Source organism: Carcharodon carcharias, chromosome 10 (assembly GCF_017639515.1).
Source record: "Carcharodon carcharias isolate sCarCar2 chromosome 10, sCarCar2.pri, whole genome shotgun sequence".
Lineage (NCBI taxonomy): Eukaryota > Metazoa > Chordata > Chondrichthyes > Lamniformes > Lamnidae > Carcharodon > Carcharodon carcharias.
Window position 1 is genome coordinate 126975972 of NC_054476.1, and position 19487 is coordinate 126995458.

At 43.2% G+C, this 19487-nt stretch overlaps 1 protein-coding gene across 1 annotated transcript in view; it reads left to right on the plus strand.

Annotated features, from left to right (window-relative positions):
* LOC121283628 (eosinophil peroxidase-like) overlaps positions 1-7861 on the plus strand; it is a 50287-nt gene extending 42426 nt beyond the window's left edge. The window contains exons 14-15 of the mRNA XM_041198405.1: positions 3448-3609; positions 4411-7861. Of these exons, the coding sequence (XP_041054339.1) occupies positions 3448-3609; positions 4411-4898 (650 nt within the window). The 3' untranslated portion in view covers positions 4899-7861. The remainder of the gene's footprint in view (positions 1-3447; positions 3610-4410) is intronic.
* The last annotated feature ends 11626 nt before the right edge of the window (positions 7862-19487 follow it).

Here is a 19487-nt window from a genome sequence, read left to right on the forward strand (position 1 = left end):
GTAAGGAGAAACTGAGAGCTGGAAATCTGAACTCCATTAACAACTTTTTCTATTTGCTCAAGTGATTCAGGGATCACAAAACTGAGGGGTCAATGGAGTTAAGGGCAATATCTTCAGAATCAGGAAATTTAGACTTATTAATATAGATCAGGTCACCTATTCACCTCTTTGTTCTATCATTCAAACCCACTGAGTCATTGTCTCACCTTATACCTTCATCATCTCATTCAATCACTCAATCTCTTCTCACCCCAGAAGCATTTAATTCTCTCTTGAACCCATTCATGTCACCTACATTTTCCTGACAATTTATAGCACAGCTCTCTCAACCTATTTACTCTCCATCTTTAGTTTCTCCCCTTGTAACCTCAAGGCACGGAATATTCTTTACTCTGCTGTTACCATCAAGTCAAGGACTCAACTCTGGTTAAAGGGTGCAGGTGCAGCAACAGGCATATCTAAAAATGAGATGACAACCTGGTGAAGCTACAACACAGGACTATTTGTTAAACAGCAAAAGCAGTATGTGATAGACAAAGCTAAGCAATTCCATAACCAATGGCTCAGATCAAAGCTCTGCAGCCCTGCTACAGCCAGTCATGAGTTGTGGTGGAAAATTAAACAACTAAAGGAGGAGGAGACTCCACAAATATCCCCATCTCTATTTCAAAAGTCAAAGCATTGACAACCATCTTCAGGCAGAAGTGCTGAGTGGATGATCCACCTCGGCCTCCTCCTGAGGTCCCCAAAATCACAGACGTCAGTCTTTAGCCAATTCGATTCACTCCATGCAATATCAAGAAAAGGCTGAAGGCACTGGATAATGCAAAGGCTATGAGCCCTGAGAACATTCTGATGATAATACTGAAGATTTGCAATCCAGAACTAGCCCCTAACCAAGCTATTCTAGTACAGCTGCAACATTGGCATTTACCGGGCAATGTAGAAAATTACCCTGGTATGCCTGGTCCAAGAAAAGCAGGAAAAATTCAATCAGGTCAATTTCCACCCCATCAGTCGACTCTCGATCATCAGCAAAGTGATGGAAGGTGTTGTTCACAGTGCTATGAAGCGGTATTTACTCAGCAATAAGCTGCTCATTGATCCTCAGTTTGAATTTGCCCTGGGCCACTCAAATCCAGACCTCATTACAGCCTTTGTTGAATGTGGACAGAAGAGCTGAACTCAAGAGGTGAAGTAAGAGCGTTTGCCTTGACATCAAGGCAGCATTTGACTGTGTGTGGCATCAAGGAGCCCTAGCAATATTTGAAGTCAATGGGAATCAGTGGAAAAATTGTCCACTGGTTGCAGTCATACCTAGCACAAAGGAAGATGGCTGTGGTTGTTGGAGGTCAATCATCTCAGTTCCAGGCATCCCTGCAGGGGTTCCTCAGGGTAGTGCCCCAGGCCTGACCACCTTCAACTGTTTCATCAACGACCATTCCTTCCATCATAAGGTCAATATTGGGGATGTTTTCTGATGATTGCAAAATGTTCAGCACCATTTGTGATTCTTCAGATACTGAAGCAGTCCATGTCCAAATGCAACAAGACTTGAATAATATTCAGGCTTGGGCTGATAAATTACAACTAACATTTCCACCACACAATTGCCAGGTGAAGATGATCTCCAACAAGGGAGAATCTAACCATCTCCTCTTTATATTCAATGGCATTACCATCGCTGAATCCCCCACTATCAACATCCTGAGGGTTACCATTGACCAGAAACTGAACTGGACTAGCCATATAGATACTATGGCTACAAGAGCAGGCCAGAGGCTGGGAATCCTGCGGTGAGTAACTCACCTCCTGACTCCCCAAAACATGTCCAAGATCCCCTGTCAGGAATATGGTTGAATACTCTCGATTTGCTTGGATAAGTGCAGCTCCAACAAAACTTAAGAAGCCTGACACCATCCAGGACAAAGCAGTTTGCTTGAATGACACCCATCAACCATGTTAAATATTCACTCCCTCCACCATTGACTCACTGATGCGCACTGGCAGCAGTGTGTACCTTCTACACAGTGCACTGCAGAAACTCACCAAGGCTCCTTCAACAGCACATTCCAAATTCATGATTAAGGCAGCAGACCCATGGGAGAACCATCACCCGCAAGTTCCCTCCAAAGTACATGACATCCTGACTTAGAGACATATCACTGTTCCTTCATTGTCGCTGGGTCAAAATCCTGGAACTTCTTTCCAAACAGCACTGTAGGTGTACCTGCACCATATGGACTGCAGTGGTTCAAAATGATGGATCAGGGGCAATTAGGAATGAGCAACAAATGCTGGCTTTTCGAGTAGCAAGTTCATCCCATTAAAGAATTTTTTTACAATCATCACTTCAGTCACTCTCAATGTCTTATCTGAAAGATATCTTTGAAAGTATAGCACATCCTCAGTACAACATTGAAATATTATAGTCTTAAAGTAATTATAGCTTTAAGGAATATAGTGACTGTAGCTTTAAGACTTATTGCATTGTATAATATTACATGACAGTGTGAACGAATCAACTCTAAGAATGGGGAACCTTAAAGGGGGAGTTCTTCTTCTAGTTGTGGAGCTTGATGGAAGCATGTAACTGCTGCTACAGCCTGTAAATAAAGTTCAATGTTTCTAATAAGAAACTTGTCTGGAAAATCAAGTCCATAACAAGTTTAGATTTTTGTATTCAAGTCTCTGCAGTGGGACTTGAGCCACAATCTTCTAACATGGAGAAGAGTGCTACCAGCTGAACCACAATTAACATGACTTTGTTAGTCTTCAGGATCAAACAGTAATGTTTACAAATCGCTCTCTGAATAAATGGTGTTCAATAGCTTACCTCCACACAGATGGTAGTTTTTACCAACCTCTCTAGGTTTAGATAAAATACTGATCAGTACTTTCTTTGTGAGAATACATATCTTACCATTACATAGAAACAGATGATTGTTATAGAGAAGGATGCTCCTATTCAGTTGTGACTGTGTAATAATGTCTAGAATGTAATTGGTCAGCATTGATAACATTGATATTATACAAGTAGATTGCTATGCTGGTGATCTGTTTTGTTACTTCCTTGGGTCAAGAAAAAATGCCACTCAGTTCTCCCCACTGTTTGTCCCTCAGGGGATTAAGCGCAGTTATGTGCTTGCTCCATGTCAGAACAAACCATTTTCTCTGAAGTGATTGACTGGGTGGACTTTTCTTATTTCACATTTACTTATGTTCTTAAATGTGGCAAATACTCAATGGAATTGAAGCTGTCTCCATTTCCCACATCATCCATACCACGGTGATTCACTTTGCATCTATTTCTTTTATGTCCTCTTCACTAATTTGCTTGTTTTATTTTCTAGTGGTCAGAACGTTGGATGTGTGCAACAATTCAATATTCTCAGTAGCTCTAGGCTTCCTTTCTCCTAATTAGCTACTGGTTTGTTCCCTTTACAGTGACCCCCTGTGGCTTCGTCCCTGTTGTGGACAACAGCCATTTCTCGATCTGCAAATCCTCAGTCAGGTACACCTGTGAGTCCGGATTCAAGCTGGTGGGAGGGGATACACTAACTTGTCTGAGTAACGGACGGTGGGACATCGCACCACCTGGCTGTAAAGGTAAGAGCCGAAAAGCAGTGCCTCGGAATAGTGAGTGCCCTTGGCTGGCATCGAGTGAGAAGGGCTGAATATAAACACAATTGTAATTTTCACCTCAATCATCTGAGAGCAGGTTACCTGTCAATTCCTCCCCCATTGACTCTCATTGCTCTTTTTCTGTAAATGTTAGACTTAATTCCAGATGATGGAGGCAACCTTGTTAAATGAATCTTAAATCTTATGATGTGCAGATAAACATGGGCCTGAATTTTTCGGTCGTCGGACATGCGCGATCGACAGGCCCGGGAGCAGACAGGAAACAGGCCCCCGGCCGTGATTTCACACTGGCTGGCCAGTTAACGGCCAGCCAGTGAAACGCGTGCTGAAAATCTCAGTGCTGCCAGAGTGGGGGCGGGAAGAGGGCAAACACTGACGTAACCGTGGGTGCGGGTGGCCCCTTCGAGAGAGCTCCCTGAAGGCACACCTCCACAGACTAAAGAACATGACAACTCTTTTTATTTTGATTCCCCCATGGAGATTTCATCCCATCCTGGATCGAGGTTTGAGCAAAAATGAAAATGCCGCCTGTGAGAATGGCCCATCCGCCAACCATAAATGTGGATGGGCCATGTAAAATTGCATCGTTAATGGGCTTAACTGCCGCGCACTTCGCTGAGTGAAATATCGCGCAAGTGCGGGATGACATCAGGATTCTTGCCTGACATCATGTCACACTATTTCACATCCATTTGGGTCAGGCGCACACCAGCCCGCAAGACATAAAATTCTGACCATGATGATCTATGCTTGCAATTCTTTCAGAACCCCAGCCTATTGGATACCAAAATCACACTCCGCTACCAAGACCTGAAGGAGCTACTGAACCAAGAAGACCTGAAGAAGATAGTGCCCAACCTACACTAATATATCAAAATGATCTGAAAAAGTCAGCCTTCTCTATACAACTTAAAGTAACAAATCTGAAACTAAATAAACCAATTCCATGTGCAAAGGAGATCTACAATGGGCAGGAAGACTATAAATGTCAGACAGGAGTATTCACTTGTAAGATACCTGGGGTATATACATTTTCATATCACTGTGCAGGAAGCAAAATTTTAACTGTTATCCTTAAAAAAAATGGTGCTAAGGTGATCATCTCCGATGTGTATATAATATATGGCAGAGATGTTTTCTCAGGAAGCACCATCCTTCAGCTAAATTCTGGTGATCAAGTTTGGCTAGAGGTTCAGAGAGGTACCTTAAACACTTACAGTTATTTTCTGGGCCACTTACTTTTTACAGTTTAATCATTTTCCATTTTCTACACAGAAATAAAGATCTTTACCAGTAAATCTGCCCCTGGGTTAAAACCTGACCTGGGAAATCAGGAGCCATTTCTGGAATCTTGACATCACAAAAGCTGCTTTTCGTGGTCATAGCTGATATGTAGAACAAACCCACTCAGTGCAGAGGTCTGATCTCGTGACCTTTCTTAGTTTCTAACTCCTCTCCACAAATATTACACTAGGGGCATGTGGGATGATTCATCCAAAGAGCTTTTTGTAAATTGCCACTAGATTTGTGTCTTACATTTCCACAATTTTCATTTCTAACTGAGATACACTTTCGGACATGAATTTGGAACAATTTCTACACCACACAGCAAACATCATTGCCCAATTCAATCTCTGAGCATTTTGTATTCTGATTTGTTTCATTTCCCTCCATTACTTGTCCCCATTGAATGAATGTTAAAGGAATAATCCACAATCGTGCCTCAGGCAAGTCACTTATCAGCTTTCTCCAACTCAAACTAAACAAATCTTTACAGGTTAAGCAAAAGGGCCCCCAATAGCTGGTTCCATTAAAACACTAACTTGCCCATTGAAGCCCATCCTTTTAATATAGTAACTGCCCCACCATTGCCCATCATTTTAATATTTTATAAGAGTAAAAAACTGCAGATGCTGGAAATCCAAAACAAAAACAAAAATACCTGCAGAAACTCAGCAGGTCTGGCAGCATCTGCGGAGAGGAACACAGTTAACGTTTCGAGTTCGAATGACCCTTCAACAGAACTAAGTAAAAATAGAAGAGAGGTGAAATATAAGCTGATTTAAGGGTGGTGATAATATTTTAATATTTTAGCTTTTCCATTGAAACCCATCCCACTAACACTGTCATTCTCCCATTATACTGCCGAGCAGCATATTGAATGCTCCCAATTTAGTCCTGTTACACTGTCTGGGAAATGGTTTCTAACAATATATTTTAGTGAAGAAATTATTTCTAATGTTTCTGAAAATGATTTCTCAATAGCTAAATGCACTGCTTTTCCTATTTAAAATTGATCAACAACATCTGATTTATCTTATCTATAAGATTTAAAATGTGATATTTCTCAGTGAGACTTCCCACAATCACTCTCTCTCTTTAGAGTTCTTTCTGAGGTTTTCTCGCAACTCATTCACTTTTCACATGCTCTGATTGCCTGATTTTTTTACTTGTCCCAGGAGGTAAGAGGCAGAGAGAGTTGGCACGAGGATGAAATCATACAAGGCTCAAGGAGAGTACACATAAGCCTGAGGGCCTTTTCACATCCTCAATATATAAACACTGGGATTAATTATTTGTGTCTCTCTGCACCCTATCTAATGCATTAGTTTTTGAAGTTCAGGGACCTGAATTGAGCACAATATTCCATGTACAGTCTGACCAGTGCATTGTCGAGCCACCACATAACCTCCTAATTCTCTATCTGATGCTCTAGTTCAATATTCCAACATTGTGTTCTTTTACCAAATATTTCACTACATAGAGCAGACAAGAAGTCATTGGTTGACTATCCTTCCCAGTTCCCTTTCTCAAGCCACCTCTGCCAATTGAGTCGCATTCACTGCAGATTTATTCATCATGCAAACTTTGTCACAGTTAAATCTCAATAACCAATTGTATCCCAATTGATTCACCAATTCTCTTAAATTTTTGGCACATTGTCTCTTTCTCAACTGTTCTCCCCCTCCTTTAATCTTGACCCAATAGCTCTCACCTGGACCAAACCATAGACCTTTGACAAATTGATACAAATCTGTTTAATCTCTTCAAATCTGGTTACTTGACGATGAGGAAATGTGAAGTAATGCTCTTGAGAGTGCAATTCTACAGACAAGTTAACGGGGCAGTAAGCTTTTCATAAAAATATATATATATATATAAAAACAAATGACTTACATCCACCCTGTACAGGAATTGTTGCATTCCTGGTGTGGTGAATACTGCCAATTACAAACTGCACTCTGATCATCAGTTTCAAAATAGAATATATTTCATTGATCCGTAGTAGATAATGATAACCATCGTACAGCCTTCAGAATATCTGAACTGTGATCATGTGCAGAGACTTGCATGAGATTGAATACCTAATATTCACTTAAGGACACAGAGGTTGGTCATTGTAACTGCTATAATCAGACTCTGCGTAAACACTGGCATCCAGCTTCAATCATACGCTGTCGGTAACCAAACATTGAGAGCAGGGAATAAATCTGATGGGTTTATACCTCAGATGCTATTTAATATTAGAAAGATAAAGATTCTCATTTGAGTTCATTACTTTCATGGATCTTTTCACCTGATCTAATTTATTATTGTCCATTTTATGTCAGTTCTGCTGTGACCTGTTATCGAACCAGCTTCACAGCAGATGCTTTGTCAGGTTGACTCCCTGTGACAGATTTTGGCTGAAAACTATCCTCATGCCCACCTAAAGACTATATTTATTGGAAATACAAAGGTAAGATTTACAATGTGATAAATAACCAATCATCAGATTAACAATGAGTTTATAATGCAGACCAATGGCTGCAGCTCCAGCCCCCTCACTCTCTATGTCCCCACTGATAGTTCCTCCCCCTCACACTGTGTGAACCATTGGCTGTAGATTGTTACTGGTTTCTTAGAGGCAGATCCTTCACTAACTCTGATGGTTGATCCTTTTTCTCCATATGCACATGATTTGTAACACTTGTTCGTACATTAATGATTGGGCCCATTTATTAATTTGGGTATAAATCTGCATGGGTTAGAAAATGAGTCTCATTCATATTCTGAATGATTGTGATGAATCAGGTTGGAATACAGTGGCTGGTCATCAGTCCAAGGCAGCTTGGTAGAATTGTCCTTTCAATATGTTTATTTCTGTGAAAGCTCAATTGTATGAAAATTAAAATCTTGATTATATAAAATATACAATAAAGTCACATGAACTCTGGTTTCTCATCTCAGTGTCATTCATTTTTGTGGTTTTTCTCTTTAGAGATCATAATTTGTAATAAGTTAGCCCAGTGAGAGCTATGCTGATATAGAAAGTTCAGATGAGAAATGAAAAAGAAAGGAGGAGAAGCAAAGAGACAGTGTGAGAAGAGGCTGGCAGGCAATATACAAGGAAATCCATAAGTCTTTCTCTTTTATTTGATCAGGGGATGTGGGCTTTGCTTGTTGGGCCAGCACTTATTGCCCATGCCTATTTGGCCTTGAGAAGGTGGTGGTGAGCTGCCTTCTTGAGCTGCTGCAGTCCATGTGCTAAAGTAACACCCAAGGTGCTGGTAGGAAGGGAGTTCCAGGATTTTGACCCAATGACAATGAAGGAACAGCGATATATTTCCAAGTCAGGGTGGTGAGTGACTTGGAGGGGAACTTCCAGGTGGTAGTATTTCCATGTATCTGCTGCACTTGTCCTTCTAGATGGTGACAGTTGTGGGTTTGGAAGGTGCTCTCTTAGGAGCCTTGATGAGTTTCTGCGGTGCATCTTGTAGATGGTACGCACTGCTGTTACTGTGCTTCGGTGGTGGAGGGAGGCAAAATTTGTGGATGGGGTGCCAAACAAGTGAGCTACTTTGTCTTGAATGGTGTCAAGATTCTTGAGTGTTTTGGAGCTGCACTCCTCCAGGCAAGTGGGGAGTATTCCATCACACTCATGACTTGTGCCTTGTAGATGGTGGACAGGCTTTGGGGAGTCAGGAGGTGAGTTACTCACCACAGGATTCCTAGCCTCTGACCTGCTCTTGTAGCCACAGTATTTATATGGCTAGTCCAGTTCAGTATCTGGTCTACGGTAATCCCCAGAATGTTGATAGTGGGGGACTCAGTGATGGTAATGCCATTGAATGTCAAAGGGTGATGATTAGATTCTCTTTTGTTGGAGGTGGTCATTGCCTGGCACTTGTGTGGCACAAATCTTACTTGACACTTGTCAGCCCAAGCCTGGATATTGTCCAGGTCTTGCTGCATTTGTACTTGGACTTCTTCAGTATCTGAGGAGTTGCGAATGTGCTGAATATTGTGCAATCATCAGCGAACTTCCCCACCTCTGATCTTATGATGGAAGGAAGGTCATTGATGAAGCAGCTGAAGTTGGTTGGGCCGAGGACGTTACCCTGAGGAACTCCTGCAGTGATGTCCTGGAGCTGAGATGACTGACCTCCAAGAACCACAACCATCTTCCTTTGTGCCAGGTATGACTCCAACCAGTGGAAAGTTTTCCCTCTAATTGCCATTGGCTCTAGTTTTTCTCGGGCTGCTTGATGCCACACTCAGTCAAATGTTCCCATGATGTCAAGGGCAGCCACTTTCACCTCATCTTGGGAGTTCAGCTCTTTTATCCATGTTTGAACCAAGCTGTAATGAGGTCAGGAGCTGAGTGACCCTGGCGGAACCCAAACTGAGCATGTGAGCAGGTTATTGCTGAACAAGTGCCGCTTGACAGCACTGTTGATGACCCCTTCCATTGCATTACTGATGATCAAGAGTAGGCTGCTGGAGCAGTAATTGGCTGGGTTGGATTTATCCTGCTTTTTGTGTACAGGACATACCTGGGTGAATTTCCGCATAGCCGGGCAGACGCCAGTGTTATAGTTGTATTGGAATAGCTTGGCTAGGGTCACGGCAAGTTCTGGAGCACAATTATTCAGTACTATTGCCGGAATATTGTCAGGGCCCTTAGCTTTTGCAGTATCCAGTGCCTTCAGCTGGTTCTTGATGTCACATGGAGTGAATCGAATTGGCTGAAGACTGGCATCTGTGATGCTGGGGACCTCTGCAGGAGGCTGAGATGGATCATCCACTCGGCACTTCTGGCTGAAGATTGTAGCAAGTGCTTCGGCCTTATCTTTTTGTATTAATGTGCTGGGCTCCTCCATCATTGAGGATGGAGATATTTGTGGAGCCTCTTCCTCCAGTGAGTTGTTTAATTGTCCACCACCATTCACGACTGGATGTGGCAGTACTGTAGAGCTTAGATCTGATCCGTGGAATTGTTTAGCTCTGTCTATGACGTGCTGCTTATGCTGTTTGGCACACAAGTTGTCCGGTGTTATTGCTTCACTAGGTTGACACCTCATTTTAGGTATGCCTGGTGCTGCTCCCGGCACGCCCTCCTACATTCTTCATTGAACCATGGTTGATCCCCTAGCTTGGTGGTAACGGTGGAGTGGAGGATATGCCTGGCCATGAGGTTACAGATTGTGTTCAAATACAATTCTGCTGCTACTGATGGCCCACAACACCTCATGTTTGCCCAGTCTTGAATTGCTAGATCTGTTCAAAATCTATCCCATTTGGCAAGGTGGTAGTGCCACACAACACACTGAAGGGTATCTTCAATGTGAAGACGAACTTTGTCCCCACAAGGACTGTGCGGTGGTCACTCCTCCCGATGCTGTCATAGACAGATGCATCTGCGGCTGGTAAGTTGGTGAGGATGAGGTCAAGTATGTTTTTTCCTCTTGTTGGTTCCCTCACCACCTGCTGGAGACCCAGTCTAGCAGCTATGTCCATTAGGAGTTCAGTGAGTAGTGGTGCTATTGAGCTACTCTTGGTGATGGGCATTGAAGTCTGCCACCCAGAATACATTCTGTGCCCTTGTCACCCTCAGTGCTTCCTCCAAGTGATGTTCAACATGGAGGAATATTGATTCATCAGCTGAGGAAGGGCGGTACATGATAATCAACAGGAAGTTTCCTTGCCCATGTTTGACCTGATGCCAGGAGACTTCATGGGGTATGGAGTCGATGTTGAGGACTCCAAGGGTAACTCCCTCCTAACAGTATACCAGTGTGCTGCCACCTCTGCTGAGTCTGTCCTCCCAATGGGATATACCCAGGGATGGTGATGATGGTGTCTGGGACGTGATCTGTAAGATATGCTTCCGTGAGTATGACTATGTCAGGCTGTTGCTTGACTAGTCCGTGAGACAGCTCTCCCAATTTTGGCACAAGCCCCCATAAGAATATAGAGAAGGAGGAACTTAGAACATCACTAGAGAAAAAGTACTAAGCAAACTATTGGAATTAAAGAGTGACAAGTCCCAGGACCTGATGGCCTACATCCCAGGGTCTTAAAGGAAGTGGCAGTGTTGATAGTGGATGCATTGGCTATAATATTCCAAAATTCCCTGGATTCTGGAAAAGTTCCAGTGGATTGGAAAATTGCTAATATAACGCCCTTATTCAAAAAGGGGAGGGAGGCAGAAAGTAAGAAACTATAGACCAGTTAGTTTAATGTCTGTCATTGGGAAATTGTTGGAATCCATTATTAAGGAAGTAGTAATAGGGCATTTGGAAAGTCAAAATGCAATCCATCAGAGTCAGCATGGTTTATGAAGAGTAAATCATGTTCGGCTATTTGTTAGAGTTCTTTGAAGATGTGACAAGCAAAGTGGATAATGGGGATCCTGTAGATGTAGTGTATCTGGACTTCCAGAAGGCCTTTGATAAAGTGCCGCACAAAAGAATAACACACAAGATAAGATCACAAGGAGGTAGGGGTAATATATTAGGTTGGATAGAGGATTGACTAACCAACAGAAAGTAGAGAGTCAGGATAAATGGGTCTTTTTCTGGATGGCAAGCTGTAAACAGTGGGGTGCCACAGTGTTCGGTCCTTGGGCCTCAATTATTTACAACCTATATTAATGACTTGGATTCAGGGATAGAAGGTACTATAGCTAAATTTTCAGATTACATCAAAATAGATGGGAAAGTAAGCTGCGATGAAGAAATAAGGAATTTATAAATGGACATGGACAGGTTAGGTGAATGGGCCAAAATTTGACAGATGGAGTTTAACGTGGATAAGTGTGAGGTTATCCATTTTGGTCGGAAGAATAAAAAGGCGACTTATTATTTAAATGGAGAGAAACTTCAGAATGCTTCAGTGCAGAGGGATCTGGGTGTCCTCATGCATGAATTGCTGAAAACTAATATGCAGGTACAGCAGGTAATAAGGAAGACAAATGGAATTTTGGCATTTATTGCTAAAGGAATAGAGTATAAAAATAGAGAAGTGTTGTTGCAACTGTATAAGGCATTGGTGAGACCGCACCTGGAGTACTGTGCACAGTTTTGGTCCCCTTACTTGAGGAAGGATGTAGTTGTACTGGAGGCAGTTCAGAGGAGGTTCACTAGATTGATTCCAGAGATGCGGGGCTTCCTATGAGAAGAGATTGAGCAGTTTAGGCCTATACTCGCTAGAGTTTAGAAGGATGAGAAGAGATCTAATTGAGATATATAAGTTGCTAAAGGGGATCGACAAAGTAGACATGGAGCAGCTGTTTCCCCTTTTGAGGCATTCTAGAATGAGAGGCCATTGTTTTAGGCTAAGGGGTGGTAGATTTAAATCAGAGATGAAGAGGAATTACTTTTCTCAAAGGGTCGTGAATCTGTAGAATTCACTACCGCAGAGTGCAGTGGATGCCGGGACACTGAATAAATTTAAGGAGGAGATAGACAGATTTTTAATTAGTAAGGGGTTGAAAGGTTATGGGGAGAGGGTGGGAAATTGGAGTTGAGGCCAAAATGAGATCAACCATGATCGTAATGAATGGCGGGAGAGGCTCAAGGGCTGAATTTCCTACTCCTGCTCCTAGTTCTTGTGTTGCAGGGTTGACAGGGCTGAGTTTGCCATTGTTGTTTCCGGTGCCTAGATCGATGCCGGGTGGTCTGTCAGATTTCTTTTCTTTGAGAATTTTTAGTGGTTTGATACAATTGAGTGGTTTGCTAGGCTATTTCAGAGGGCATTTTAAGAGTGAACCACATTGTTGTGGGCCTGGAGTCATCTGTAGGCAAGACCAGATTTCCTTGCCTAAAGGACATTAGTGAACTAAAATTTTGCAATGGTTTCATGGTCATCATTAGACTTTTAATTCCAGTTTTTTTTATTGAATTCAAATTTCACCATCTGCCATGGTAGGATTTGAACCATGCTTCCCAGAGCATTACCCTAGATCTCAGGATTACTAGTCCACTGACAATACCACTACACTACCACAAATAAATATGAAAGGTGGCAAAAGGAGGACTGGGGTCAATTAAGGACCTTTAACGGGGATTTATGCATTGTGGCAGAGGGCATGGCTAAGGTACTAAGGCTGGGATTTTCTGGCCCCGCCCGTGGCAGGAATCATCACAGATGGGTTGGAAAACTTTATTGGACCAGCCAAAGTTCTGTTGACTTCGGGTAGGAATTTCCAGTCCCACAATGGGCAGGACCAGAAAATCCCAGCCCAAATGACTACATTGTTTGCCTTTACCAAGAAAGAAGATGCTGTCCATGCCATAATGAAAGAGAAGGTGGGTGACACACTGGATGGGCCAAAAAAAATTGATAGAGAAAAGACATTATACAAGCTAACTGAGGAAAGTAAGGGTGGAAGTTGCAGAGGTACAAGCTTTAATCTTCCAATTCTCCTTAGATACAGTGGTGATGCCAGAGGGCTGGAAATTTGCAAATGTTACACCCTTGTCCAAGAAAGGTGTTAGGATAAGCAAAGCACCATAGGCTGGTCAGTTTAACCTCAGTGGTGGGGAAGCTTTTAGAAACAATAATCCAGGACAAAATTAATAGTCTCTTGAATAACTGTGGATTATTTAAGGAAAGCCAGCATGTACTTTTTAAAGGCAAATCATGTTTAATTAAAGTGGTTGTATTTTTTGATGAGGTAACAGATGAGAGTAATGTTGTTGATGTCATGTACATGAACTTCCAGAAGGTATTTGATGCAGTGCCACAGAACAGGCCTGTCAACAATGTTAAAGATCATTGAATAAAAGGGACAGTGGCAGAATGGATACAAAGTTGGCTCATTCTCTTTCTACACAGTAGCAGTAACTGCAAAGGCTTTTTTGATCTCATGCCTTCAGCTTAGTGAAACCTCTAAAGATGCTAGCTCTCCAGTGACAGGAAACATGGAGGAGTGGTAAATGATTATTTTTCAGACTGAAGGAAGGTGTAGAATGGAGAACCCCAGGGATCAGTATTAGGACCACTGCTCCTCTTGATCTATGTTAATGACCTAGGCTAGGGTGTGCAGGGAACACCTAAAAAATTTGTGGATGACACAAAACTTGGAAATATTGTGAACTGTGAGAAAGATAATGTTAAACTTCAAAAAGACACAGATGGATTGGGCAGCATATGGCAGATGAAATTTAATGCAAAGGAGTGTGAAGTGAATCATTTCAGTAGGAAGAACGAGGAGCAGTATTATAAAATAAAGGGTATAATTCTAAAGCGTATTCAGAAGCAGAGGAACCTGGGGACGTAAGTGCAGAAATCATTGAAGGTTGCGGGGCAGGGCAGGTTGAGAAAGTGGTTAATAAGTCTTAAGGGATCTTGGGCTTTATAAACAGAGGCATAGAGTATAAAGGCAAGGAAGTTATGGTGGACCTTGATAAAACACTGCGTCAGCCTCAACTGGAGAATTGTCTCCAATTCTGGGCACCACACATTAGGAAGGATGCAAAGGCATTGGAGAGCGTGTGGGTGCGGAAAAGATTTATGAGAATGTTTCAGGTAAGAGGCACTTCAATTATGTGGATAGATCCCAAAAGCTTGGACTGTTTTCCTTAGGGAAGAGAAGGTTGTGAAGAGATTTGATAGAGATGAGGGGTCTAGACAAGGTAGATAAAGAGAAACTTGTTCCCACTGGTGAAGTGTCAAGAACCAGAGAACAGATTTAGGATGAATGGCAAAAGATTTGATGAAAAATTTCCCTTGATCCATATTGACTTCAGTTTTACCAAGGCTCCTTCGTGCCATACATGGTCAAATGCCTATTTGATGTCAACAGCAGCCACTGACACCCCACCGCTGAATTCAGCTATTCTCTCCACGTTTGGACCAAGGCTACTGAGGTCTTGAACTAAGCAATCCTTGAGGAACCTGAACTGAGTATCACCGAGCTGGTTACCCTTGAGTAAGTGGTGTTTGAAAGCACTGTTGATGATTTCTTCCACCACTTTGCTGATGATTGAGGCTGATCTGAAAGGGCAGTAATAGACTTGGTTGGATTTATCCTGCTTTCTGTGGCAGGTCATACCTGGACAATTGTCCACATTTTCAGGCCAGTTGTACTACAACTGTTTAGCTAAAATTATGGATAATTGGAGCGCAGGTCTGCAGTAGTACAACTAGGATGTTGTCAGGACCTGTGCCCAGACACGCATCTATTTGATATCACATGGAATGAATTGAATTGTTTGAACATTGACATCTTGGATTATGAGGACCTAAGGAGGAGGCCAAAGAGGATCATTCAGTTGGAATTTCTGGCTGAAGATAGTTGCAAACACTTTGCCTTGTATTTTGCACTCAAATACGGGGCTCCATACCGGATTGAGGATACTCATGGTTCCTCCTCCCACATCTCCAATCTCCCTTTCTATTCCAATTCTATTCTACTGCCTGCTGTTGACCCCCAAATAATGCCCATCTCTCCCACAGTTTTTGCTTGAACCCCTCCAATCAGTTTCCTACCCAGCCATGGCAATAAAATGACCCTTATCAAAGCCACAGAAACATCCTATGTGACTTTGAATATTGTGTACTATCCCTCTTTATCTTTCTCAACCCTCCTGTAGCATTTGGTACAGTTGACCACATTATTTGCCTTCAATGCCAGTCCTCTGTTATCCAGCTGGGTGGGACTGCTCTCATCTGTTTCCATGCTTATCCATCCAGTCATAAACAGAAAAGTGCCTGCAATGTCTTCTCTTGCCCCTCCAGCCCCACTGTCTCCACAAGATCTGTGCAATGGTCACTCTTGCCAATGCTGCCACGGACAGTTGAATCTGCAACAAATAAACTGAAGAATATGAGATCAAGTAAGTCATTCCATTGTGTGGTTATCTAGCCCTCTGCTGTAAGCCCAGTCAGGCAGCTATGTCCTTCAACAATTGGACAGTTCTGTCTGTGGTTGGAATGCCAAACCATTCTTGGCGACACACTCTGATTCTGCCAGTTTCTGTGGCTTTGCTATCTCCAGTGCTTCTTCCAAGTAGTGGTCAACATCAGGGTATGTGTGAGTCATCAACTGAGTTAAGGTGATAATCAACAGGAGCTTTCCTTGCCCACGTTTGACCTAAAGTCAACAGACCCCATATGGTTCAGAGTCAATGGGCAGGATCTATTGGACAGCAAGCAGGGGTGGGGCCCGCTCGCTGACACTTGAAATGATGCAGGATGATTTCGGGTAGAACTCCCGACATCACCCCACATCATTTCCATTTTCGGGTCGGCAGGGGCACAGCTGAGTCAGCAGCGCACTCGCTGACCTGTCAACGCCTATTGAGGTCATTGAAAAACTAATTAAAGTCATTAATGGACCTGCCTGTCCAACCTTAAGGTTGGTGGGCAGGCTGGGAGCCCTGACAGGCTTCAGAAAAACCATGAAACCTCATCTGCCATGAGGTTTCATGAGGATATTTAAATTTTTATTAAATGCTTCAGTAAAAGTTATGGACATATCCTAACTCATGTGACAGTGTTTTCTGTTTATTTCCAGGATGTGGGCATCACTGGCAAGGCCAGCATTTATTGTTCATCCCTAATTGCTCTGTAGTGAACTCCCTTAGGGTATTTCATGGGGCAGTTAAGAGTCAACCATATGACTGTGGGTCTGGATTCACAAGTAGGCCAGACTGGGTGAGGATAGCAGATTTCCTTCCCTAAATAGTGAGCCAGTTCCTTTTTTTCACTACAATCCAATACTGATTACTGATGTCAGCTTTTTACTCCAAATTTAGTTCACTAACTGAATTCAATTCATAAGCTGCCATCATAGGATTTGAACAGTTAATTACTGAACAGTGATTAATAGTCCAGTCCCCTGAATTGCTTGTCTAGGAATATAACTATGTTATCATACACACTGCATTCCAGCACAGGAACCAGAGGAGGAACAAAGCATGACCTAGGATACCAGCTTGGCAATAGGGCTTGCCAAAGTAAGCCTAAGAACTATATCTAACTCCTTCTTGAAAACTTACAATGTTTTGGCCTCAAGCACTTTCTGTCTCTTGTCAGCGAGGGTGTGCAGGAGCCACAAACAGCCTTGGTACCTGCGAGTGCTGCAAGACGTAAGCATCATGTGAACTCCCAGGGTAACAGACACAAACTTGGAGAATCTGTGTCCTATGGTCACAGGCGATCTAAACATTCATTGAGTGGAACTCCTTTCTGTTTGTGAAAGTTCCAGGCTCACCTGTTGGTGCCTTGATGGCCACATGAGTGCAACATATTACACCTTAGATGTGGGGGAATCCAGCCATGGCAACGAAGCTTTGTGCTCTCTCTGCCTGGCTCACCTTGTCTGTCCAGAAGTGGATGAATGCGCGGTTGTGTCTAAAGAAAGCATCAGTCATGAGCTTGACATAACTGTGTGCAGCTGATTGAGAAACGCTGCACAGATCCCCCACTGAGCCCTGAAAAGAACCAGAGGCAGAGAAGTTGAGGGCCACTGTGACCATCAAAGCCACCGGCATGGGGGTGTCTGCCCACACAGTTGGAGGCAATTTCCAGACCTATCATATGACATATTGTTGTCACTGTCTCCCTGGAGAGATGGACCCTCCTGTGGCACTGGACCTTGGACATCTGGAGGTAGCTGGAACACTGCCTGAACACTCTAGATGCTGGGTAGTGGCATCTTTGGCATGCCCTCCCGCCTTGGCCTCCCTGCTGGCCCTGCACCAACTGAGATCATGCCTCCCTTCTTAAAGGTCTGTCCCTAGGATGCTGCCTGTGTCTGCCTGGCCTTCTGTCCCTCTCTTCCTCTTCAGAGGAGGATCCACTGGCGGAATACACTATCGGAGGCAGAGGGCCAGTGCCTTCAAAATGAAAGAGCACTGAGCTGCAATTCTCAGAGGAACTTTCCAGGGAAGATGAAGACCTGAGATGCTGAAAGATTGGCTTGACAATCAAATGAGATGTCAAGAAACTCTGGGATAACACTGTACTCACACAGCAAAGGACTGGTAATGACAGAGAAAGTGCTGCTGCTGCTTCGGGGGCTTTTTAGTCCACCCTGGATGAGGAAATTATTAAAACATGAATTCCGCCCACCCATTTTTCCCATGCGATGGGCAATTTAAATCATGGTCAATAGGCCTTTTTAATGACCTTAATTGGCTCTTTAATTGTCAGCGGACACTGCTCCGACTCCAGCACGCCCACTGACCTCAATATTGCTCACATGCGTGATGGCATTGGGATGCACGCCCAACGTCTTTACGCGCAATTTCACGTGAGCTTGGATTGGGCGCATGCCCGACCTCGGAACGCAAGATTCAGGCCCATGTAAAATTTTAATTTCTATACATAGGAGGATGCTCTAAAGCCCCATTAGAAACACATCACCAATGTTGTGCCTTGTGATTTGGATTTTCCTTGCTAACTCCGCAGAATGACATCAAAGTGACAACCTGGAAACCGGCTCTTTAAGCCAACTAGCCCATGTTGGTTTTTATTCTCCACATGAGCAACAAGTCCCCTGAGGATTTTCAAGTTTTTTTGTACCCTTTCAATATGGTTGCAAATCTACTAACTAATGTAGCTTTTTGCTTTCAGAATTCGGCCATCCTTAAGCTTTCAGCCTTTTGGCAGCTTGCCAGATTTTTGAAGTTGCCAGGTGGCTTTACCTAGTTCTCTGGTTTGGCTTGCAGGCACAAGCAGGAACATTTTGGCAGACATTTATTCCAAAGAAATTGGACAGGTTCCACAAATGGTATGCACTTTTGACATATGTTCATGGCTGCAAGAGTTGAAGCGACAGCCAACTAACAAATGGTACAAAACAAGAGTGGAGGTGATGGTGCAGTGGTATTGTCACTAGGCCAAAAACCCAGGGGACTCCCAGGACCTGGGTTCAAATCCCATCACAGCAGATGGTTGAATTTGAATTCTATAAATAACTGGAATTAAAAGATTAATGCCATTGATTGTTGAAGTCCTGCCTTCACAAAGGCTATCTGGCTGACATGTGATTCTTTAATGCCCTCTGAAATGGCCTGGCAAACCACTCAGTTCTAACAAATTGCAAAGAACAAAACCAGACAGACCACCTGGCATCAACCTACACACTGGAAGTGACAACAGCAAACTCAGCCCTGTCGATCCTGCAAGTCCTCCTTACTAACATCTTGGGGCTAGTGCCAAAATTGATAAAGCTGTCTCACAGACTAGTCAAATAACAGCCTGACATAGTCATCCTCACAAAATCATATCTTACAGATCATGTGCCAAACAGTTGGGAGGGAGTTGCCCTGGGAGTTCTCAACATTGACTCCAGGACCTGTGAAGTCTCATGGCATCAGGTCAAATATGGGCAAGGAAACCTTCTGCTGATTACCACATGTTGCCCTCCCTCAGCTGATGAATCAGTGCTCCTCCATGTTGAACACCACTTGGAGGAAGCAATGAGGGTGGCAAGGGTGCAGAATGTACTCTGAATGGGAGACTTCAATGTCACCAAGAGTGGCTCGGTAGCACCACTACTGACCAAGCAGGCTGAGTCCTAAAGGGTATAGCTGCTAGTCTGGGTCTGCTGCGAGTGGTGAGGGAAA